This window comes from Carcharodon carcharias, chromosome 13, assembly GCF_017639515.1.
Source record: "Carcharodon carcharias isolate sCarCar2 chromosome 13, sCarCar2.pri, whole genome shotgun sequence".
NCBI classification, from domain to species: Eukaryota; Metazoa; Chordata; class Chondrichthyes; order Lamniformes; family Lamnidae; genus Carcharodon; species Carcharodon carcharias.
The window spans coordinates 49915112-49941909 of NC_054479.1; the positions used below are offsets into that span (position 1 = coordinate 49915112).

Below are 26798 nucleotides of genomic sequence, written 5' to 3' on the forward strand. Positions count from 1 at the left end.
TGGCGGGATGAGATTTCATGTCTGTTTTTAAAAACTTTAATAAAGTTTTAGACATACTTATTAACATGTCCCATCTTGTGTGACATTGTCACATGAGGGGGACATGTTAAAAATTTTTATTTTTTTTTTATTTTTTAAGTTTATCAAACTGTCAGCATTCTCCCTGAGACAGCATTCAGTTTTAGGGAGCAGTGCGCTCTTTCATGCGCATGTGCGTGAAAGAGCGCACTTTTACAGTTGGGGAATCCCCCCGTGCACAGGAAGCGCATAGTGGTGGCGGGGCCCATTTCGGTGGCAGAGTTCGGCTGCCTGCCCACCGCCGAGCCGGTGGGGCCCGCCCACCCATTGAGGGATAAATTCTGCCCAATATCTCAATATGTCTTTGCAACTTTACTTTTTCCATAATATAAATCTTTCATATCACTCATATTATCAGTAATCTTCGGGAAAAATAAACACATCATTTGGCTTAGCCTCTGTTGGCTAGGTGTAACATCTTACCATCTCTTTGAAATTCGGGTTTATCTAAAAATGCAACTGTTCTTCACACCTCACATTCTAAACCTTCAGCCATGTTTACCTATTTAGCATTTCAAACCTAGCTTCTCTTCTGATACATCAAAGCACGCAGACCAGCTGCCTGTAATTCAATTGAAACCCACGCACACACACACCTATACACAGAAACGAATCCAAACCCCACTATTAACCTACCTTTACAATAAATCATGATAATATTATGAAAATTATTATATTTTCATGATAGACAGACTTTGAGGAGTAAGGAGTGAGTTACACGCTGTAGAATTGCCAGCCTCTGACCTGCTCTAGTTCAGTTTCTGGTCAATGGTAACCTGCCAGGATATTGATCGTGGAGGATTCAGAAATGGTAATGCCATTGAATGCCATGGGGAGATGGTTAGACTCTCTCTTTTTGGAGATGGTTATTGCCTGGCACTTGTGCAGCACAAATATTACTTGCGCATTAACAAATAAATGGGATATTTTCAGATTGGCAGGCTATAACTAGCAGGGCACTGCAAGCAACAGTGCTTGGGCCTCAACTTTCAATCTATATGCATGTCTTATATGAGGGGAGTCAGTGCAAAGTATCCAAGTTTGCTGATGATACAAATTAGGTGGAAAAGTGGGGCGCAAAAAGGCTGCAGAGGGATATAGATCAGTTGGGTTAATAGGCAAGAACATGGCACATGGAATACAACATAGTGAAGTGTACTTATTTAAGTATAACCACTTATAACAGAGAGTATAAAGCCAGATAAGTGTTGGAGAGGGAAGGGTGGTGGGCTAGGGAGACAAACAGGTGATGGGCAATCCTGGGAGGGCAGTGGCCCACAATATCGCTGTGGAGGCAGGAGGGGAAGCATAAGTGCTCCTGCTTCTTTTTGGCACTGGGACACCCCATTCATTTGGAAGTCAGGAGTCGCCAAATTGACAGCCAGTGAACTTCTAGTGGGGTTTAAGAGGACGGAAAGAGTGTTGTAATAAATGGCCTTATGAAGAAGGTAGGGAATAACAGAGGTGGTCATAATTGAGAGTCTTGTAATGAGGTGGGAGATAACAGACCCTATAACAGTCGAGAGTCTGATACTAATCAATGCCTGTATTACTGTGACAGTGTTTTAATTAAAAGAGCATGCAGTGGGTTTGTAGAAATATTCTTCCTTATCTGAAATAATGCTAGAGTACAATATATATTAATTGCTTATTTTTGTGTTAGCCATGGCTCAGTGGCAGCATTCTTACTTAAGTCACATGTTATGAATTGTAGGTCCCCCTCTAAAGATTCAAGTACAAAATCTAAGTCGACACTCCAACATAATACTGAGGGAATGCTGCATTGTCAGAGGAGCCACCTTTCAGATGAGATATTAAACAAAGCCCCTCTCTGCTTTCTCACGTGACTCTATTTTGAAGAGAAGTGGGGGTTCTGCCCTGGCCAATATTTTACATACGTTACAATGACTACATCTCAAAAGTATTCCATTGACTCAAGAGCCCAGGAAATTGAAATGCAAAACATTTTTTAAAATTAGATAATACATTATCTAACCTGACAATTACTATTAATTACTGAATTGGTTAGACTCTTCAATTCCCTTCATATGAACTCCAATATCCTGACCATACAGCCATTTAATATCACAGATTAATAAATGATGCATGTTGGAACAAATTGTTGCATTTTTGATTATACAAAAATCATTCTCAGCAAACCCAAAATCAGCAACAAAATAAAACTTGAACATATTGAAATGTCTACAAAATCAGCAATTGAACATTTCCCTAGGTGAATGTTTCCATTAGCATCTTGTGTTTTACACAGTTCATTTTCATTACTGGTTGTTAGAAGTATTCTGTTGACACAAATATTCAGTTGGATAATTTATTGTTTAATTACCTTGTGGAATTTGAGCAGCTCAGCATTCACCGTCAGTTGTGCCATCACACCCTTAAAGGGGCTGCTGGAGGGCACACAACAAGCAAGATTTTTAGGCTCAGTGCATCCCTGCTCCCTCCCCAGCCAAATCAACTACTTCCCCTTCTGGCTTCTGGTTGGAAGGAGTGGCCGGATTACTCTGCCTATGACCTTCCAGCCCTGGTGGTGAGCTGCCTGTGTGTATCCACTGAGTGCTGGCCGTTTTCCCAAATCACTTCAACGAGGCCTGCTGGAGCTAATGGGAAGGGGAATCGAGTGGATCACCCACTGCCCCTCCAATGTGTGCACCAGTATAAAATTGTTCCCTCAATCTCCACAATAAGCCCAACAGAGACCCATTCCAAACCTGGGACCCATCACGGACCGCTCCTCATCTACAGGCTGCTCAGTTGATTATCAGCATGCTGCCAAAGAACTATATCAAGTTGTCAGCAGTCCCTCAGTGTTATTGCCCTTGCCTCTGACTCAGAAACTTGTGGGTTCCAAAGACTGGAGTACAAAAATCTAGACTGATATTGAGGGAATACTGCATTGATCAATGAGTTATTAAGCCAAAGCCCTGTCTGCTATCTTAGGTGGATGTAAAAGATCCTGCCACACTACTTTGAAGAAGGGCAGGCCAATATTTATCTCACAGCCAACATCACTAAAGACAAAGTACCTATTCATTATCTCATTGCTTTGTGTTTCAGCTTGTTGTGTGCAAATAGGTTTCTGTTTTTCTTACCTTACAATAGTGACTACATTTCAAAAGTGCTTCATTGGCTGTAAAGTGTGTTGGAATGTTCGGAGGTCTTGAAAAGTGCTGCATAAATGCAACTCTTTCTCTCTTATAAAAAGACAACACTACTTAATTATATATATATATATCAGGTCTACGCAGAGATGACACTTGTTTCTAAGTATGTAACAAGTTTTATTCACAGTGCTTTAAAATGTCTACCCCATGATTCCAGCTTTTAAATTGTTATAAGTGCAACAGTCATGTCCCATTAATAAGCAAATGTTGCTTTAAATACTTGATGTAGATAAAAATTAGGCAAATGTATGAGGCGTTCACTGAAGTCTGGCAACATGAGGCTTCACATCAGAAGCGAGTGCCTTTTCGTGTTGCCGAATCTGTAATGATCAGAGTGCAGTAGCTCCTTCCTCCATGCACAGTGTTAATTAGCTGGCTGCTTCAGAAATACCAGCTTTATTTTTCATGGTATTGTACAAGATTTCCTGACTGCGACATTTACAATCCCATTCTAGATGCTTAGCATCTGGTAAACAGAGGCATTAAGCAATAATCCAGAATAAAAACATTTCAAGAAAAACTTTGATAATACTGAAACATCATACAGTCTATGGCACACCCCATTATTCACAGCACAGCAATTTCTTGTTATGATTGCTAGTGGAATCATAGGCTACTGAAGGTTATGACACAATAGTGATATGTCTGTATTTTACATCATACCGTTGTGAAATAACTAGAGTTCAAATAAAAGTTGCTTTTTCTTGACCACATTTTAAAATTAAGATCAGAAATTGGCTTGCCATAGCACCCAACCATGGTTTTTGATCTGGAAATTAGTCAGAATGCAAGGGCATTGCTTGAGAAATAAATTCAATTGTACAGTCACAGTATGAGCCCAGATGAAACATTTAAGATAATTCCAATTATAATTATGCCAACTCTGACTGCAGACATCTCTGGACTCAATAAATGTAGGAAATGTCTTCAGTTCTGTTGGGAGATTTAAACCTCGCAGATGTATTGGATTTCACATCATTCACTTATTTTCACTTATTACATGTGGAAGGTGTACTAAGTGATAACTACTTCAACCAAAGCTTGTTTAAGTTTATCAGACTCGGTAAGAAGTAAGTTCTCAAAAGTTTATTTAACTCCTCATGGACTGATTACAACTTCATTATTTTTAAGAAATATGCTCTCACAGTTTTTCTCTTATTGTTGTTTTTATACATATATTAGCCAACAAATAAAGCTGAATAATTGTTCTATCCTGTATCTATTGATCTTCATCTTAGAAGAAATAACAGAGTGCAGGTAGGTAACTGTAGAATTTAGGGTTTTATTTAGTGCGTAATGTACCTTTAAGAATAATACTTGTTAAGGAAAATCACATAATCTGTAGTAGCCAATAGGAGAGTAGCGTGGACTACCTCAGCAGTCAGTGTAGAGTTGGAATTGGAGTTGAAATCACATGTATAGTTGTTGCTATATTGTAAATAAACTTAATGGGCTGAATTTTGAGGGGGCGGGGCCCACTCGCCGACATGCAAAATGACGCGGGATGATGTTGGGACGTCATCCCGCCCCATGTAAATTTTCAGGAAGGCGGGGCACAGCCAAATCAGCTGTGCATCCACCTACCTGTCAATGGCCAATTGAGGCCATTGACAGGATAATTAAAACAATTAAAGGACCTGCCCATCTAACCTTAAGGTTGGTGGGCAGGCCAGGATCTCCAGCAGGCTTCTGAAAAAACATGAAACCTCATCCACAGGTGGGATGAGGTTTCATGTAGGGTTTAAAAAACTTTAATAAAGTTTGAGTGAAATTTATTAACATGTCCCATCTCGTGTGACATTGTCACATGAGGGGGACATGTTAAGGATTTTTTTATTTTTCTATTTTTAATGTTTGTACAAGTGTAAGCGATCTCCCTGAGGCAGCACTTAGCCTCAGGGAGATGTGTGCTCGCCTTAATTGGCCCGCCCACTTAAAATGCCAGCTGGGCCCGCTTCTCTGGCAGGGATCGGCTCCCCACCCGCCGGAGATTGGGTCAGGCCCACCTGCCCGCCCGGTAGGCAGAAAATTCTGCCCAATGTTTCCATCCAAGAAATGTCTGCAGATCAACTCTATCACTAATAGTACAACTCGGCCAACCTACAACGATGAGGATAAAACAGGATTGAACAGAAGAAATCAAGTTAGAAAAAAATCGACACTGTACCTCACCCAGTGATTGTAAGTAACAAGCTCCGTTGTAATTGAAGAAGTTATCCTCTCTCAAAATGCCACAATTTGGGAGAATTGATCCTTTTGAACCAGCCACAGATTATTGGTCCCAATACATAGTACACGTTCCTTTTTCAAACGATCGAGATTACAGGGGAAGAGAAGAGGTGAGTGGTCCTCTTCAGTACATGTGGGAGCAAAACCTATGGTTTGATTCGAAGTTTGACAGTACCCAGCGCCCCAGATTCGAAAACATTCAATGAATTGGTGACCCTCGTGAAGGGTCATTTTCAACTCAAGCCCTCAGTCACAATGCAGAGGTTCAGGTTTAATTCACAAAATAGAAGCCCGGATGAGACAACTGCATGCTACGTGACAAATCTGAAGCAGCTAATGGGACATTGTGAGTTCAGTATGACTCTGAACAGCGTGCTCAGAGATCGTTTAGCATGTGACGTGAAGGAGGATGCTATTCATAAAAGATTATTGTCCAAAGTGAATCTGGATTTCAAGAAGGCGCTAGAGATAGCACTGGCCATGAAACATGCTGCAAGAGATTCAAAATCAATACAGGGTGAGCAAAATGGCACCTGCTCCACATCAGGTGGGAAACCTCAACTGAAAATGGTGCGAAAAAGCGAGACTCCGCCGAGAAGCGGGAAATAGCTCCCACTAGCCGAAGAATAAAGAAAAATAACTTAGCAGCAAAAATTGAAGAATAATTTTAATAGAAAGGGAAACAATCAGTCTTTTAGCGATTGGCAGCTTAAAAAAAATTGAATGCTACTATTGTTATAGGACATATGATGAGGCAATGCAAGGAAAGATTCAAGCAGGCTTGTAAGCAAAAGAAGAAGCCCAATGAAATCTACAATGTCGAAGAGCCTGAAATAACAAATTCTGATATTTGCTCGTTTAATCTGAAAGTTGGAAAGACAGAGCCAATATTTGTCTTAGTGAAAGTAAATGGCAAACCTGTTAGAATGGAAATGGACATGGGAGCTTCCACTACAATAATTGGGGAACACATACCTTCAGGTATTTGAATATTGGTGAACATCAATTAAGTTTAGAGCAAATAGCAGCCAAGCTAAAAACATATACGGGTGAAGACTTCAAGTAAAAGACATAATCAGAGTAAACATCCATTATGGATGCCAATCGGCAAAGCTACCCTTGATGGTGGTAGTAGGTGAAGGGCCAAATCTCCTGGGGTGAAGTTGGTTAAAGGAGATTAAGTTAGAATAGGCTGAAGTTTTCCAGCTGAGGGCAAGCGGGCTACCTGAGCTACTTAGAAATTATGCCACGTCTTCAAGGACGAACTGGGGAAAATCCAGGGCCTGCAGACCAAGATTTATGTGGATCCGGAAGCAACCCCTCACTTCATGAAGGCAAGACCAGTGCCATATGCCCTGTGAGAAAAAGTTGACATTGAACTGAACAGATTAGAGAAACTGGGCATTATACAACCTGTTCAGTTCTCAGAATGGGCAGCACCCATAGTCCCCATCCCTAAACCTGACCAAAGCGTCCAAATTTGTGGACTGTAAACTGATGGTTAATGAAGTAGCCAAGCTAGCCAGGCACCCCATTTCATAAATCGGAGACCTGTATGCCAAGCTGGCAGGAGGGGCAACGTACACAAAGCTTGGCAAGTCATGCTAATCAAGAGCTAGAGTTGGATTATGCCTCCCGAGAATTTGTCACAATCAATACCCACAAAAGGTTCTACTAATATACATGATTGCCTTTCAGTGAGCAACATTTTCCCCCTGTCGGTGGGGATGTGCAGGAGCGGGCACAGGCGCACGGGTTCCCAATCGGCGCCCCCGGTCAGGGACGCGTCACCATTTTACGTGGGCAGGCCAATTAAGGCCCACCCAGCGTGATGTCTGCCAGGAAGCACTATGCTTTCTCTGTGCATGCAGGGCGAGGGTTTCCCTCAGCCGGAAGTGCGCTCTTTCACGCATGCACATGAAAGAGCACACAGATTTCCCTGAGGCAAAGTGCTGCCTCAGGGAGAACGGCTCAATTTTGAAACTTCAAATAAAGATGAGGAAAAAATTTTGCTGCCATGTTCCCTCATGTGACACTGTCACATGAGTTGGGGCATGTCCATAACCTTTATTTTGAAATATTCTGAGATTTTTAAATCACTCATGAAACCTTATCTTGCCCACCAGGGCTCCCAGTCTGCCCACCAACCTTAAGGTTGGAGGGGCAAGTCCATTAATGATTTCAATTAGTTTTTTATTTGCCTTAATAGGCAGTTGACAGGTCAGCGGGTGCGCAACCGAGTCAGCTGCGCGCCCGCCGATCTAAAAACCTAAACGACGCAGGGTGACGTCAAGACGCATGCCCAACGTCACTCCGCATCATTTCACGTGTCGGCAAGCGGGCCCCGCCCCCATTCGCCGAACAGAAGATTCTGCCCAGTGTCTCCTCCACTTCTGCCATCTTTCAGAGAACAATGGAAAGCTTACTGCAGGGACTGCCCCAGGTTGTAGTCTATTTAGATGATGTATTAGTGACATGATTCACTGAAAAGGAGCATTTGGCAAACTTAGAAGAAGTCTTAAAATGTGTCATGCAAGCTGGAGTGCGTTAAAAAAAGAAAAGTGCACATTCCAAGCGAGGGAGGTGATCTATTTGGGCCACCAGGTAGATTCACAGGGCCTCCACCTGATTGAGGAGAAAGTGAGAGCCATAAGAGAGGCACCAAAGAACTCCTCCGAGATCAAATCATTCCTAGGAATGATCAACTATTATGGGTGGTTCTTACACAATTTATCTACAGTGCTGGCCCCCCTGCATTCTCTATTCATAAAGAACCAATGTTGGTCTTGAGAGGCACCCCAGAAAGAAACTTTCATCATGGTGAAACAATTGTTGCACTCGTCCAATCTATTAGCGCATTATGACCAGACGAAAGAATTGGTGCTGACATGTGACACATCTCCCTACGGAGTGGGAGCAGCGCTCTCTCATCGGATGGACGATGGCCAATGGGTTACATATCAAAAACACTCCCCACAGCGGAAAAGGGATACTCGCAAATAGAAAAAGGCCTGTCCATCATCTTTGGTATCAAGAAATTTCACCAATACGTGCAGGGCCACCATTTTACAATCATTTCAGACCACAAACCATTGCTAGGATTGTTTAGTGAGGACAAGGCTATACCACCCATAACCTCAGCAAGAATGCAATGATGGGCTTTACTTCTGGCAGCAAACGAATACACTTTCGTACATAGGCCTGGCAATCAAATTGCAAACACCAATGCCCTTAGTCATTTGCCTTTACAAGAAAATGATTAACATGTTCCAATTCCACAGGAACTTGTTTTGCTGTTAAATTTCTTAGATTCCTCGCTGGCATGTACTCGACAGATCAGAGACTGGACAAGTCAGGACCCAGTCCTGTCTCAGTTACAAGAACAAATGCTACAGGGTTGGTCACAGGAGCCCGTATCTGATGAAATGAAACCGTAATACAACAGAAGACATGAAAGAACCAGCCAGGATGGCATCTTATGGTGGGGAGCACGAGTGACAGTTCCTCCAAAGGGAAGGAAGCCAGTTTTAATTGAACTATACAATGCCCATCCAGGAACTTCCCAAATGAAAACCATAGCACACAGCTATCTATGGTAACCTGGGATGGATGGTGAAATAAAGAATTTAGTAAAGCACTGTGTGCAATGTCAGCAACTACAAAGTTGCCAATGACAGCCCCACTACACCCATGGGAGTGGCCAGGCAGACCAGGGTTGCACATTGACTGCATTGGACCTTTTCTGGGAACAATGTTTCTGCTCATTATCGATGCCCAGTCAAAATTGTTGGATGTATATGAGGTGAAGTCACCAACGTATGCCGCTACAATTGAGAAACTACTTCAGAGTTTTGCCATTCACGGACTACCAGAAGTAGCCGTTTCCAAAAACAGCACGGCTTTTATGAATGCTGAGTTTCAATGGTTTATCAGCCTCAACGGTATCACTCATGTGAAAACTGCACCATACCACCCTTCTTCAAATGGAATGGCCAAAAGGGTGGTTCACACGTTCAAGGCAGGCATGAGAAAGCTAACTGGCGATGCCTTGACAACCAAGCTAGCACGCTTTCTTTTTCAGTGCAGGACTACCCCTCACACAACAACAGGTGCCACACCTGAGGTGTTATTGTTGGAACGCGGTCTCAGGACGAGATTGAGCTCAATAATGCCAAATTTAGAGGAGAAGGTGAACAACGCACGGCGTCATCAGCCACATCTTCTGTGGTAGCCCTTGTCCCCGAGGAGCCAACCATGCAGCCTCTCTGGACTCTGGAAATGTCAGGATGTGAAATGGAGAGAGAGAAAGACACAGAGAAAGACACAGAGAAAGAGACAGAGAAAGAGACAGGGAGGCAGAGGAAGGGAGAGAGGCAAGGGAGTCAGGGAAGCTAGAAAACCAGACATGACTGGCATAGTCACAAGAGGAAATTTACTGTGGGAGAGCCGGTATACGTGAAGAACTTGGGGAAGGACAAAAGTAGTTACCGGATGAAATCAGTATGGTGATTGGACCTCTATCTTACCATGCGGAGGTGGAAGGCCGAATCATACGTAAACATGTGGACCATTTAAGGAAGAGAGTGACAAATCACCAAGATTTGGTTCCACTAGTGATCATGACCAGGTCTGCGTTTCCTGTTGAGGATACTCAACCAAGGACTGACATGTCTGATGTTCCTGTAAGAGTTGAGGATACAGAATTGCAAGTGCCCACTGAAGCACCTGACGTTCAGGCAACTCTGGAAAAGGAGGTTCCTGACAAAGAATCTGAAGTTGTGGAGCTGCAACGTTCCACATGTACCAGGAAACCTCCTGAAAGGCTGAACTTGTAAATTCCTTACCCAGAGTAAATACTATGCTGTCTTGAAAAATATGTACTTGTAAATATAATATGTATTGCTGAGTTAAAGTGGGAGGAATGTAGTAATTAGGGTTTTATTTAGTGTAATGTACCTTTAAGAATAATACTTATTAAGGAAGATCACACGATTTGTAGTAACCAATAGGAGAGTATCGTGGGCTACCTCAGCAGTCAGTGTAGAGTTAGAGTTGCAGCTGAAAACACATGTGTAGTTGCTGCTGAGTATAATGTAAATAAACTTAACGTTCCCATCCAAGAAGTGTCTGCAGATCAATTTCATCACTACTGGTACAACTCAGCCATCCTACAACAGCAACCTATTTAATTCCAATAACTATATAATAATTAAGTGTTAAAGAATAACTTGCATTTACAAACAGTGTTTCACAACCTTAGGGCATGTAAAGACAAAAAGATACTCTTCCAAGTGTGTTCATGTTAGGCAACCTTCTGATTGCACATAGTAAATCCCCACAAACAGAAATGAAATAATGTCCAGGTAATCTGTTTCAGTGACATTGGTTGAGGGGTAAATGTTGACCAGGGTATGGGGAGAACTCCTCATGCTCTTGCGGACAGTGCCAAGCAGTCTTCTACCTGCAAGGGCAATCAGGGTCTTTGGTTAACATCATCAGAAAGACAACAGTGCAGAGCTCCATCTGTAATTATCTGGAGCATTGGCATAGATTGTGGCTTCAATACCTGGACTGAAATTTGAACTGACAATCTTCTGATTGAGAGGCAAGAATTATATGACTGAGCCTACTCCTACTCTTGCTCCTAAGTTCTATGTTCCTATGAGCCAAGTCTGACACTTTAACTAGTAATATGTTAAGCTATCCATCGACATAGGCTTTAGAACTCAGAAGACTGGCTCATGAATGGAAATGGTCATTTTCTTTGAATCCAAGATGAAAAAAGTTGGGTAACTGCTCAAGCCTTAACTGTTACTAAGTCAGATTTAGTTGTGAGCTGCTGCTATTAGTCCTGCTGAAATAAATGGTAGATAAATATGTAGACAGTAAACTAGCCATTTACTTCAACGTACAGGTAACTGTAACCTCCAAAAATGTGTGTTGGGGATTGGGTGAGATGTAAAGATTTTAAACTCTGAAATCTGCCTCCAACCCACCTAGTTTTAATGGAGGCGGGATAGTGGCCAGCCACTAACCTGCCCCAGGAGGTGAATATTCCAAAGAAGTCATATTGAACTTGAAACATTAACTCTGTTTCTCTCTTCACAGATGCTGCCAGACCTGCTGTGTTTTTATTTTAGATCGCCAACATCTAAGGTATTTTGTTTTCATTTTAGTAAATACTTTTAACCTGTCTTAGCCAGCCAGTTTTACCTCAATATAATAAAGTGCATCACAATTCTGAGACATTTAAACTCCTCATGTCAGAGGCAACAATAATTTTGCCAGTTCTGGTTGGATAAATTCATGGAGGTTTCATCATATGACCTCTTGCCTCCAAGTGCCCTGCCCCAACTATTAATCACCTGACAGATGCATTAGTGCAGCATTCCACCTTCCCACGCTTAAAGGAAAGCAAACCAATTATTCAATAACTACCTGACTGGATAATTATTGATTGCCAGTCAAACAGTACTTTTTCTCAACTCCAATATTTTCATCACAGATAAATGAAAGTGTTCAAAGAAATTGAAAATAAAGCACTGTCGCTATGACTTCTCTCCCAGGTTGCTCACAGCATTGGTTAAAACAAGAATTGTTCATTCCTGGCGACTCCGTGACAATCTTGGCAACAGAACTCTTAGGGCAGGATATTGCACTCGTCAGGCAGGTGTATGCCCAACCCGAACAAGTGTAAAATGACACGCAATGACATCAGGCAAGCGTCCCAACATCATCGTACACACACGCGATATTCCAGTCGGCGGGCATGTGCAGGAGTTGGCAGTGCGCCGGCCAACAATTAATAGGTCTACTAAGCCATTAATGTATTAATTAAATAAAATTTTTCACAAACAGGCCTTCGGATTTTTTGCAAAACCTCATCCACGGGTGGGATGGGGTTTCGATCAGTGATTTTAAAATAAATAAAAACTTTTCAAACTAATTTGTAACATGTCCCTGCTCATGTGACATGAGGGGACATGTTATTAACATTTTTAAATATTTTATTTTTTCTGTTCAAAAAGCTTCAGCTCACAGGGAGCTTTTACTGCACACACCCACGACCTTCCGCGCTCGCCCTCCTCCCCCCCACCCCCCACACAGGCTGCGCTGCAGCGCGCGATTCATGTTGGCTGGCCGCTAATTCACAGCTGCTCCCACTCGCCCCCGGCGAGCCCACCTGACAATCGGAAAATCCTGACCTTAGTGGTTGAATCAGACGATGCACTTGTGACCTTGAGATTGTGAGCAGGCCTTGTCTCAGTACAGAAAATGGCCAACGTGCCTCACCTGACTCAGCCCAGGCCAAAATAAGCACTTTTTTCAAGGAGTGTTGATGCTTTAAGCATTCACGAAGCTCCACATGAAGGTGATTGTAGTGAGGTTTGAGGGGAATGAGGAAGGACTAATCCTTTAATAACTGGTAAGGCCAGGAAAATGGAAAAAATTGTAATGGGAACTATACACTCTCACTTTCTCTTGGAAATACATCTGGACCGAGACATTATTGAAGTTCTCAAGATTTTGAGGGGTAGAAGTATATTGGACATTAAATAGATAGAGATAACCACAAACATGACTAAGGAGGCACAAAATCAAGCTCAGAAGGTACAACTGCTTCACACAGCACGAGGTGAATATATGAAGAATACAGTTTGGAGGTTGGTGTTAGGTATAGGATGTTGGCACATTCAGGAGGGAGTTAGCTAAGTTTCTTTCTCTTTCATGGTATGTAGATGTTGATGGCAAGCCGAGCATTTGTCACTCATCCCTAATTGCCCTTGAACTGGGTGGCTTGCTAGGTGATTTCAGAGGGCAGTTAAGAGTCAACCATATTACTGGCATCACATGTAGGCCAGACTGGGTAAGGATGGCAGATTTCCTTCCCTAAAGAACGTTAGTGAACCAGATGGGTTTTGTAAACAACAATAAGCGATATTTGTCAAGGTCATCATTATTAAAACCAGCCTCGTAATCCAGATTAATTAATTCAATTGAAATTTCACCAGCTGCCATGGTGGGACTGGAACCCATGTTCCCAGGGCAGTAGCCTGGACCTCTAGGTTACTAGTCCAGTGACAAAGTGAAAGAAGAGATATAACAGAGAGTATAAGGTGGAATGTTTTGAAATTTTGAGGCTGGCTAAATATACCACAGTGGTCTTTAGCTCTTGTGTGCAAATCCTGTATTCATTGCATTCATTGACCTGACGAAAGCATTTAACTCAGTAAATCGTGAGGCTCTGTGGATTGTGCTCCAAGAATTTGGATGTCCAAGAAATGTAATCACAATCCTGCAGCTGCTTCATGATGAAATAACTGCAACTGTCTTGAGTGGGCGATCTGAAACAGACCCCTTCAAAACCTGGACCATGGTCAAGCAAGGTTGTGCGATAGCCCCCATGCTATTTACAATCTATCTGACAGTGGCTATTCACCTCATCAAAAATTAACTGTCCTCTGGTGTCAGTATTAAGTGCAGTGTAGGTGGAAAACTCTTTAACCTCAGTAGCCTCTGTGCCAAAACTAAACAGACATCTTTGATATACATGATGGAAAGTTTGTGGATAACTGCAGAGTCATTGAATACCTGCACCAGGTTTGCAAGCCTCGATCTCTTTAGTTCTGCGCACAAATAACTCAGCCTGTTCTTTCATGTTGCCAACTCATTTCAGCCCACATTTGGTCAGCCAAATATTCTACCTCCCAAATATGTTGAAGGAATGTCCCTGTAATATGTTGAGCATTTCTCATACCTTGGCATCCACCTATCTCAAAAGACCATCACTGGTGAAGCGATCCAACACTGGATCAGCTGCACAAATTACAGCAGCAAGTGTTTGACAACAAAGATCTCCACAAGTCAACAATTGCCTTAATATGCAGAGCAGATGTCGCCACCACACTGCTGAACTGCAGTGAGACCTGGACTGTGTATTTTTTTTTATTCATTTCTGGGATGTGGGTTTCGCTGGCTAGACCAGCATTTATTGCCCATCCCTGCCCTTGAGAAGGCGGTGATGAGCTGCTTTCTTGAACTGCTGCAGTCCATGTGGTGTAGGTACACCCACAGAGATGTTAGGGAGGGAGTTCCAGGATTTTGACCCAGTGACAGTGAAGGAACAGTGATATATTTCCAAGTCAGGATGGTGAGTGGCCTGGATGGAAACTTGCAGAGGGTGTTGTTCCCATCTTTCTGTTGCCCTTGTCCTTCTAGATGGCAGTGTTATGGGTTAAAAAAAGCATCCTAAGGTGCTCCCTAAGAAGCCTTGGTGAGTTTCTGAAGTGCACACTGATGCCACTGTTTGTTGATAGTGGAGGGAATGAATGTTTGTGGATGGAGTGCCAATCAACCACAATCTGAAACCTCAGGACATGGCATATCCCCCACTCTACCATTACCATCAAGCCAGGGGATCAATCAATGAAGAGTGTAGGAGGGCATGCCAGGAGCAGCCCCAGGCATACCTAAAAATGAGGTGTCAACCTGGTGAAGCTATAACACAGGACTACTAGCGTGGCAAACAGCATAAGCAGCAAATGATAGACAGAGCGAAGTGATTCCATAACCAACGGATCACATTTAAGCTCTGCACTCCTGCCACATCCAGTCGTGAATGGTGGTGGACAATTAAACAACTCACTGGAGGAGGAGGCTCCACAAATATCCCCATCCTTAATAATGGGGGAGCCCAGCAAATCAGTGCAAAAGATAAGGCTGAAGTAATTGCTACAATCTTCAGCCAGAAGTGTCAAGTGGATGACCCATCTTGGCCTCCTCTGGAGTCCCCAGTATGACAGATGCCAGTCTTCAGCCAATTCAATTCAGTCCACATGATATCAAGAAACGGCTGAAGGCACTGGATACTGCAAAGTCTATGGGCCCTGACAATATTCCACCAATAGTACTGAAGACTTGTGCTCCAGAAATTGCTGCACCTCTAGCCAAGCTGTTCCTGTACGGCTATAACATTGGCATCTGCCCGGCTATGTGGAAAATTGCCCAGATATGTGTTGTGCACAAAACAGATAAATCCAACCCAGCTAATTACCGCCCCATCAGTCTCCTCTTGATCATCAGTAAAGTAATAGAAGGGGTCATCATCAGTGCTATCGAGCAGCAATTGCATAGCAATAACCTATTCACTGACGCCCAGTTTGGGTTCCGCCAGGGCCACTCAGCTACTGACCTCATTATAGCCTTGATTCAAACATGGGCAAAAAAACTGAACTCCTGAGATGAGGTGAGGGTGACTGCCCTTGACATCAAGGCCTCATTGGATCGAATGTGGCATCAAGGAACCTTAGCAAAACTGGAATCAAATGGGAATCAGGGGGAAAACTCGCCACTGGTTGGAGTCATAACTAGCATAAAGAAAAATGGTTGTGGTTGTTGGAGGTCAATCATCTCAACTCCAGGATATCACTGCAGGAGTTCCTCAGGGTAGTGTCCTCAGCCCAACCATCTTCAGCTGCTTCATCAGTGACTTCTTTCCATCATAAGATCAGAAGTGGGGATGTTCGCTGATGATCGTATCATGTTCGTGACTCCTCAAATACTGAAGCAGTCCATGTCCAAATGCAACAAGACCAGGACAATATCCAGGCTTGGGTTGACAGGTGGCAAGTGATATTCACGCCACAGAAGTGCCAGGCAATGACCATTTCCAACAAGAGAGAATCCAACCATTGCCCCTTGATGTTCAATGGTATTACCATCACTGAACCCCCACTCTCAACATCCTGAGAGTTACCGTTGACCAGAAACTGATCTGGACTAGCCATTTAAATACTGTGGTGAGGAGCAGCTTAGAGACTCGGAATCCTGCGTTGAATAACTCATCTCCTGACTCCCCAAAGCCTGTCCACCATCTACAAGGCACAAGTCAGGAGCGTGATGAAATACTTCCCACTTGCCTGGGTGAGTGCAGCTCCCACAACACTCAAGAAGCTTGACACCATCCAGGACAAAGCAGCCCATTGATTGGCACCACAACCACAAACATTCACTCCCTCCACCACCAAGGCACAGTGGCAGCAGTATGTACCATCTACCAAATGCTCTGCAGGAACTCACGAAGGCTCTTTAGGCAGCATCTTCCAAACTCACGACCACTACCATCTACAAGGACAAGGGCAGCAGGCATATGGGAACACCACCACCTGGAAGTTCCCCTCCGAGCTACTCACCATCCTGACTTGGAAATATATCACCATTCCTTCACTGTCACTGGGTCAAAATCCTGGAACTCCCTTCCTAACATCACTGTGGGTATACCAACACCACACGGACTGCAGCGGTTCAAGAATGCAGCTCATCACCACCTTCTCAAGGCAAACTAGGGTTGGGCAATAAATGCTGGCCCACATCCCGTAAATGAATAAAAAGAAAATCATGCAGAGCCAAAATTAGAAGGGCGCATGGACCTGAGCATCTGGACTGCTGAGGAAACTGGCAGTGAGATCTGTTGAAGCATCTTGTTTTACTGAGTCTGCAGCCCAAAATGGTGCACTATGTGCTGACATGAGTTATGGAGGACCATTTTACATTAACACTCAGGCAGATCTGTATCTGCTAGTTTCTTGTGAATGGGTTTTGAATGATTTACACAACTTTCTTTACCCTTTTCTAGTTTGTTCTTGCTGCAGTCGCCACGTGGAAGGAAATATGAGTTTAATGTTGAAAATTACAAAGGCAAATTTCTCAAGAGGTAAAATGCAATTTGTCCTTCCCCTTTAGACTCACCCATGATGTTGCAACAACAAGGTCACACAATTATCCTGCCTTCCACCTCACCTCCCAATCACATCCCCCATGTCATTGTCAGTACCTCAGTCAAGAAATTCAGCACTCTTGTTCCTGGGAAATAAAAGGGCTACATTTTCATCATAAACCAATACAGATTGACAGCTGGATTATAAACCCCATTAGCGGTTTATTTAATCTCTAACAGGTTATAATTCTTTACAAAAACTGCCCTGTTTGAAATTAACATGTCTAATTACAGGAACCAACATCCTGCGTCCCTTGGACACCTGAGGAATGTCCAACCCAAGACTGAGTCAGGCTATTTCTCAGGCACTCATAATGGCTGCCTAAAATGGGCACTTGGCCCTTTGAATAGACTAATGAGGGGCCTAACGCCTGATTAGGACCCATCAGGGAAACTCAGGATCACCAGTCATCAGGACTACTCCCACCAGTAGAGGTCTCTTTTGGAAGGCTCAGTCTCTCCTCTTCATAGGTGTCCCCATCCAGTTTGGCGGGGGTGGGGTGGCCTATGAAAGGTCTCGTCCTCTTCTTGCATTTGATTCTATTGGTTACCTGGCTGCAGATAAGGGTACAGTAGCAAAGTGGCTATGTTATTGGACTAGTCATCTGGACTAGTAGTCCTAGAGATGCCATTTCAAATCCTACCGTTTCATTTTTGGAATTTAATTTCATTAATTAAATAGATCTGGAGTAAAAGCTTGTATTAGGAATAGTAACCATAGAACTTCCAGGTTGTTGTTAAAATCAAACTGATCAATCCTTGAAGGGGGGTAACCTGCTCTCCTTACCCAGACTGGCCTATATGTGACTCTAGACCCACAGCAATGTGACTGACTCTTAACTACACTTTCATATATGACCCTGCAAGCCTCTCAGTTGTGTCAAAACTGCTACAACAGAAGGCAGCTCACCACCACCTTCTCAAGGACAATTAGTGATGAGCAATACGTGCTGGCCTTGCCAGTCACACCCACATCCCATGAATGTATAAATAAATTAGGTAACATACTCCCATAAGGATGTCCACATTTTTACCAACTATTCCAATTGACAGAAAATTGGCCAGGTTCAATTAGGGACATGCATTCTACATCACTCCATTTTTTTTTTGCATTTGCTGTAATCCAAAAGATCCATTAGAAGCAGGAAGAGGGAAATTTGCCCCTTGTTGCATTGAAGTCTTAAGGCGACACCAAATTAAGGGTCATAGCAAAATAAGGAAGAGAGCAGAAGATTTTCAGGAAAACCTGAACAGATTAGGGAACTGACATGTGCAGTTAAATGCAGTGAACAATGAAATAGTATATTTTGGAAGAAAAGTGAAAGTAAGCATACCTAAATGTTAAGATTCATATCATACAAACAGGAATAGGCCTTTCACCCCCTTGAGCTCATTTCACCATTCAGCGCAATCATGGCTGACCTGCGCTCTAATTCCACATACCCACCTTTGCCCCAAATCCCATAATACATTTGGTTAACAAAAATCTACCACTCAGATTTAAAAGTAACAATTGATCTAACATCAGTTGTTAGTTGCAGGAGACAGTTCTGAACTCTAGACTCCTATCATCCTTTGTGTGAAGAAGTGTTTCCTAATGCCATCCCTGAAAGTTCTAGCTCGAATTTTTAGACTTTGCCCCTAGTCCTCAATTCCCTAATGAACAGGAATAGTTTCTTTCAATCGGCCCATTGGTTCCCCTTAATATCTTGAAGAGCTCACCCCTTAATCTTCTAAATACTGGGGAATGCAATCTGTATCATTCTGGTACCGGGACTCAATCCAAGGGCAATATATCTTTCCTATGGCGTTGTGCCTAGAACTGCTCACAGGGAATACAAAAACATCCATCCTGGAAGGAGGAAGTGTGGATAGAAGAAAAAAAACATAAAAATGGCTAATGATGGGTTATACCCATGGATCGCTGAGAAGAAAAACAAGGAAGTGATGTTGAATTTGTAAGAAACTGGTTTGGTCACGGTTACAGTGTTGTAGGGAGTGCTAGTCATCCCCTTGTTAGGGGAACATATTTCTTCTGTCAGACCTGCTGAGTTTTTCCAGCTACTTTTGTTTCTTCTTTTTCAGTTCTCTGCCCAAAGGCAGGTCCTGGGTAGTGCAAGGGAGCAGGTCACAAATCCTCCCCAGCCAGAACAGGGATCAAACTCTGTGCAGTTGGTACCAATCTGATCCACACTAGCCATCCGACCAACTGAGCTATGCAGTCCCTCTAGGAGGTAGAGCTGCAGTGACAACATGCACTTTCACATGCATGTTGTAGGCTGGACCTGTGGTTGGTGATGGAAGGGGCTCCAACTTTCTTTCCAACACATGGCTGACCAGGAATCTCTCACACTCTTACTGCCTGCCATTTGCATATGTTGGAAGGATTCACAGGTTGATACTCAACCTGCTTGGCTGCGTTGGAACACACCTCCCTTGACCATCAAATCCTGGAGCAGGACTTGGACCCAGAGCTTCTGAATCATGAGGCAGAGACACGACCCACTGCACCACAAGACCTCCAGAAGCACATTACAGCAATGAGAAGGCTACAGCAAACATTCACTAGAAGGTTCAAGTTGTGAAGAAAGACCCCCTGGAATTGAGACTTTTTTCACTGTGCGCAGGGAATCTTAATTGCTATGATTCAAATGGAAGTTATTTGAATATATCAAATGATTTTGTGATTGTTTCCACTAATGATTGCAATAAGGAGATAATGGAAGTTCCACAATGGGCAGCTGATCCGCTCTAATTGAGTTCCACCCAAGCAGTGAAGATGAAGACACAGAATCAGGGTTATCATTAGAAGAACCTTAAGTGCTGTAAGCTGCAGGGCTATGGGCCGGGTGCAGGAAGGTGGTATTGGAAAGGGCACCTGGGTGTCCTCAGGCTGGCATGGACAAGATGGGCCGAATGGCCTTTTCTGTACTGCAACTTTTCTATGGATCCATTGTTCTAATGAAGGGGAAGGTTAGAAAAACTCTTCTCATACCAGATTCAATCGTGGCTTTTTAAAAGGGAACCTGAATCCCTTATCTGAAGAGGAAGAATTCTGCAGGGGCTGCGGGGGAAGAAGGCTCGAGGATGAACTGCGCTTGCAGAGGGCCGGCACAGACACGAAGGGCCGAATGGTCTCCTCCTGCGCCGTGACCCATTCTATGATTGCACGATTCTCCTTAGGATGGACAAGTACACCTACCCTGGTCTACGGTGCCAAAAAGGGACCCAGGCGCTTGAAATGTGGTTATGTTCTGAGCTGCTACTAGTCAAGTTGAACTCGAGAGTGAACTGAATCTACCTGGAATGAAAATGGGAGAAAGGGGAGGCGTGGGTACCTTTATCTCCCAAGCTTCCAGTTAGTCACACAGGTAGCAGGAAGGGAGTGCTGTAAAGTCAGCAGCGGCGGGGATAACACTCAGCAGCAAACACTTGAGCTAAACTCAGAAAACGCGGACATTTAATGGAAAGTGCGGTTATAATTCTTTTCATAAAAGTGAATATGTTTTTACTGCCTGTTATGTAATTTTCCTCAGATGAATACGTGCTAGTTCGCCTGTGCTAATCCTGAACTACTTTTTTATTGATCTGTTGATGTTGACCAACAGATAAAAACTTCGAGCTGGAGCAAAGTCCAAGTCACCATGGAACAGACAAACGCTCTCTTCCACCGCTGTTCTTCTTTTCTGCTTTACAAACTCCATTTGTGCTTTCCCGGCCATGCCAAGCCCTGGTTTAGTTATTGGGGGTGGATCTGTCCTCCCGTTCTCCTGCCATTCAGTAACCGCACTGGATTAAGCATCAACCCGAGTCTGGTTCGTTTAACATGGGAGCCGGGTCGATTATTTATAGCCCTCTTTTACTGTGAAGCCTGAGCAAACAGTTTGACCCGCCCAGTTAAGATTGCACCTTTCGTTCGCTCACGCACACATTATCTGCAGTTGGTTTACTAAAGTGAATTCAATTCTCCAACAACACCACCCTCAAATCATGCCTACGTTCAAAGCAAACAATTATGCCAATCGATATTCTGACTGCCAAATGTATATTAACTGACTTTGTAATCGTCAAATTTGGTTTATGCTGTTGGAGAAATTTGCGATGATGATGTTTTGCATATCCAATATTAATAAGAAAAAGTAAATATAAAGTTTAAATATTCGATTGTTCATTTAAAACCAATTTTCATTCCTTAAAGTTTGCTAAAGGGAAATAATTCGTTAGTACACGGCATGCCACGTACAATCTCAGATTAGTTTTTTTTTAAAAATCGAGTTAATTTTCACCATTAACCCGTTTTGTGCAATGAATTAATTTGTTAAGTTTGACTGTTTATCTGGGAACTGTAACAAACAATCCCTCTAACCACCGAGTGAAGTTTCTATCGGTTTAATTTTAGCAAAATTTAATTATCGAAGGAAAAATATTAAGGCGAATTCGATCAGGAGGATCGAAAAAGGGCATTTCTTAGTTCCTAATTCTGCCTCAGGTGTTCAGACATAGCCAGTCATTACACGGTGCAAATTTGATGTAATTGCCATGTACGAACGGAATTGCCAAGCCTCATTACCATCGAATTTATATACACAAAGAAATTAATTAATGATAAAGAAATAACTTTAATCTGGGCAGAGATGCCATATCGGTTACACGCTTCCGGCCGCCTTGTATAATCAGTAGTTAATGATCAAATGTAACCAAAAAGGGACGCTATACTATTTTAGTTTATATTTTGCAAAAGAACAGAGAAATAACAATCAATTGGATAATTAGTAACTAGCAGTGGCACGCCTGATTCAGGCAGGCAGCTTTCCGTCACACTTTGCATAGAATGGGCTGCACAAGATCAGGGGAAGGTTTGGATGGGACAGCACAGTTTCAGATTGTTCGCCTGCTAAAGAGAGAGCAGAAGTGGAAAGAAATGGGTCCTTACTGGAGAAGTTGTTCCACGATTGCCCTTTGCTGGGCGGCTTCTTCGGGGCTGAGGTTGACCAGTTCCTTCAGGATAGCCGGAGTGTCGTAGTCCTCGTCGCCGTCCTCTGAGCTGTCGTCCCCGGAGAGTTTGTCGGGGTTGTGGCCGTTCGCTAAAGCCGGCAGCGGTTCGGCTTTGGGGCCATCGCTGGGGAGTATACTAATCGTCGACCCCTGAGCTTCCTCGGTCTTGGCAGGTTGATAGGGGTCGAGTTCCTGGAGAGCTTCAATCAGGGTCTCCTTGTTGACCCCAGAATCTACCAGTGCATTCACCAGCTCTTGCTGCAAAGCTGTTAATTTGGTCACCATCTCCCATACACCCTCCCCCCCAGCCCAAAAAATAAATACAAATTTGTAACTATTCACTTTTCCCCCAGATTTTCTTTCAATTCCAATGTATTTACCCCCTCGTCATAACAAGGTCTCCCTGATGTTTTTGAACTTTTCCCACATGATAACAAATGGGAATGGAAATGCACTCTTCCAAAAACAAGGAAATCACCAAAACCATTACTTTCTACACCAGAAAGTGGCCTGCTTTGGTCATCATAAACGTAGCCTCCACTCATCTATTTACATTTGAACTGGGCACATTTTCCTGGGTTCACATTTATCCATCCGCTCATCCAGCCACTGAACTTTGGACCCCATTTTAGCTGTTGTACAAAGTGCAAGAAAATATGTTAAGCACTAAAACTGCGCTCAACAGTTCAATTAAAAGCAGCCCTTCCTTGTGTCCTTTTTTTTACATTTGAAATACGTAAAATAATGAAAGTTTTTTTTATGAAACCATTTTTTTCATAGCTCAACCACCCCCCCAACCCCCCACCCCACCACCCCATCTCTGTTTAAATATTTATTATCAACTCTCGTTCAATATTGATTCAGCTATCAGACCTAGTCAGCTGCTCTCTTTGCTACCTACCAGTTTGCGCTCCAAACTGGGTACAATGGTCAGAGTCGTGTTTTCTGGCCTAAGCTCCATTGAAGCAGGGTTACTCAGTTTTCTTTCCATTCTTGTCATGAATCAGAACTAGAGTCAGTGTTCATTAAGAGAAAGGAATGGCCCAGGAAAAAGAAAGAACTCGTGGACTTGTTTGTCTCCTTTCACAACCTCAGAATGTGCAGCCAATGAAGCACAGTTGAAATGTTGTCAATGTTATAATGAGTTGGGGTATGTCATAAGGACTGCTGGGAAGGGGAGGGGGAGAAAACCTGTGGCAAAAAAATTGTGGAATGTGTCTCCCTCATTATCGACACTGACTGTACCTGTACAAGGAACGAGAGAGTGAGAAAGAGACCATGCATGTACCCTCGTAAGAACAACATCATCACCATTTCAGGGTCTTTTCTGAAAGGCAGTGGGTGAGGCAGCCTGTACTACATGACATCCAGCTACATTTGTCATTCTGGACAGAGAAGAATGTGAGCAGTATCTGAAAGAATTTCAACTTTTGTGATGGGCTCCCCAGTCTTGAGGAACATAATTTTTTTTAAATTACATGCGTCGGCACTGGCGCCATACATCAACAGGCATGTCACTGCACGTTTGTGGGCAAATTTCCTGATAGAACTACACTACCAATATTTTAAGTAGTCAACAATGCCTCTTTGAAAGACTAACTATCTCCAGCCCTGCAACTCCAGCCATTCTTCCAAATCTGGCCTCTTATGCAGCCCCCGTTTCCATCATCCCACTATTGACATTGATGCTTTCAACTGTCTAGGCCCCAAGCTTTGATATTCCTTCGCTAACCCTCTGCACCTCTCCAAACAGCTTAAAACCCAGCTTTCTGGCCAATATTTTGCACACCTCTGTTAAAATCTCTTTCAGTGTCAATTTTCACTCTGGTAATGCTCCTGTGAAGCATTTTGGGTGTTTAACTGTTTTAAAGGTGCTATATAAATGCAATTGTTCTTTTTAGCTCATTACGTTACTGTGATGCAGAAAGAGTAAGAAACAGGAAAGTTAAGTAAAGTAAAGACTTTAAAGTAAGACGCTGAGAAAGACCCTGTAGGCAGTCGATCCAGGCAGCCATTGTTGAATTTATTTTTCAGCTGAGCACGATCACCATTGCGGAGCCCACCAAGTCCAGCAAGCATGGGAAATCTCTTTATCGCCAAATGAACAGCACTGCCATCTTGAAATTCAGAAAGCCCCTAAACAGAACCTAGACATTTAAAAATTTGACCATTGATCAGAATTCCACACTTGCAAATCAAATCGCACTAATCCAAGGCCCAGATCAATCATATAATTGGGGACTTTGGAGGAAAAGATTCTTAAGATACAGAATCACTTTTGGTTTAGACAAAAGATCAGAAGCAGAGCAAGATAACACACTGCTTTACCGAGTAGGCCCAATTGCAGATGACATTATAACACAGGGAATCATTGAATTATCTGCTGAGTTTGAAGAAGTACTAAAATCTTTTGATGTTTATTTTAATCTAAGGAGCAATAAAATACTTGAAAAAGCTAAATTTAACATGCAAGTCTAGCAGCTAGGAGAACCTGTCGATTCATTCATCAGTGGTCTGTACAGGATGGCTGAAGGTTGCAAATACAGAGATTTAAAATCTGAACTGATCAGAGACAGAATAATGGTAGGAATAGTGGATGACATACTCTCTGCATGCAAAGGCAGACCTAACCCTGGAAAGGGCAATCCAGAGAGTTAGGCAGTCAGGACTCCATGAGCAGCACAGAACAATTTTAAGGGGAGAAAATAAACAGTGGTGCAGAGGCTAACCATACAGATAAGCAATTGAGACACAGGTACACTCCAAGCCAGGAAAAGCAATACCTGAACTGGGCAGCAGAGTGACCATGGCAACACTGTGGAGCAAAGCACTCCCACAGGAAAGATGAATGTTCTGTAATTTCAGCCCAATGCTTTCAGTGCAACAGAATCGGACACTACAGCAAACTGTGTTAAACAAAGACTCTGGAACACACAGGATGCCCAAAAATTATCCACAAAGTTGAGACTGCAAGCTTGGAAGACACACAGCCATGCTTTTTGGGCAGGGTCAGAGATCTTAGTGTCTCATTTTGGAATGTAGACATTTCAGTCAATGGCCATTTAACAAATTTTAATTTGGACACAAGAGACAGCGTAACAGTCCTGTTGGACAAGAAACCATGTCTAAAAGACTTCTGGCTCTAAACAACAGACTCTGTGGGCCCGGAGGAATCCGACTTCCAGTCATAGGCAAGATTCTGGAACCACTAAGGTGTGGTGGCAAACAAATCTTCGAGCTCATGTATGATATCCATAACCAGCCTTTCTCTCTCTTGAGCAGAGATGCCTGTGTAGCCCTGGACCTCGGCGAAAGATGTCAAGGCAACCACTGTCATTAATCATGCAGATCTGGAAGTTCCTGAATGCTCAAAAAACAAAGAGTATCCTGACTGGGACTTCAGCTCAGACCTGTCTTCTCTCTTTGCGGAGCACGTTTGTTACAGGTGCCAGAAAACATTCAGACCAGCCAATCACTCAGGAGGTAAACACAACGTCTCCAGCGGAGGATGTAAAAGAAAGCAACCAGCGGTCCGATGAGCCTCAACCCCCAGATCCGACAATGGTACAGCAGGTCAGCATGGCAACCACTGAGCATACACTGCATCTCCCAGCCAGCATGCCAAAGCCACAAAAGATGCTGGAACCTGGTAGCTGCCGTCCATTGCCAACAGCTAAGTGCAGTGGTGAGCGTACCACTAAACCTCATTCTGTTTACAGGAATGCTCATCCTCCTCCACAGAGACCATCGTGACAACCCACACGGCGATGGAAGAAGTGAAGAAATGACAATGAGACGAATACAATGTTTGAACACTCTACAAGAAACAACCTCGGATAGCAACCATTGACCAGCACAACAGCTGAACTGACCAAGTGCAGTTCAAATGAAAAAATGGAAGAAAAGGATGAAAACATACCCAGATGATAGGGCAGCCTCCAAACCTACAGGAAGAACCAGCAGCAACAGAGCCTACCACTCCTCCAACAGTAGTGCGAACGAGATATGGAAGGGTTATAAGACCTCCAGACTGCCTGAACCTTTGAATTCAAGGACTTGAAGGGAGGAAATGGGATAGTGATGATGTAGTAATGACAATGTAAATGTATGATTGTAATAACAATGTAAGACAAAAGGTAAACTATAGTCACTTCAAATACATTGGATAAAGACTTGACGGGAGGTGTAGTATAAGCGTCTGGCACATATAGAGTTAATGTGGGGCTGAATGCAGTATCACCCACACAGTGATATAAGAGAGAACATGACCCACATCCAGGGTCAGTCTACTGTTGGACAGAGTCATGTGCACCAGCAAGCACAGAGACAGCTCTCCCCTTGTACCCTTTGCTGTATATTTGTAAATAGGTCTAAGAGTCAATAAAGACTTATTAAGGTATGTGTGACTATGAAGACTTCTTCAGACCTACCGTACTGTAACCAACACCCTACAACAGTATCCTTTGTATTGACACACTAGAGGAAACAGAAGTGTCATTTTTAACATTTTTTTATTCTTAACAGTTTTTTAATTAATT

The 26798-nt window shown here is 43.1% G+C and overlaps 1 protein-coding gene across 2 annotated transcripts in view; it reads right to left on the bottom strand.

Annotated features, from left to right (window-relative positions):
• hnf1a (HNF1 homeobox a) overlaps nt 1-22545 on the bottom strand; it is a 226434-nt gene extending 203889 nt beyond the window's left edge. For both annotated transcript variants that reach the window (XM_041203155.1, XM_041203154.1), the window contains exon 1: nt 22199-22545. In XM_041203155.1, coding sequence (XP_041059089.1) covers nt 22199-22545 — 347 coding nt within the window. The remainder of the gene's footprint in view (nt 1-22198) is intronic.
• Nucleotides 22546-26798: the final 4253 nt, after the last annotated feature.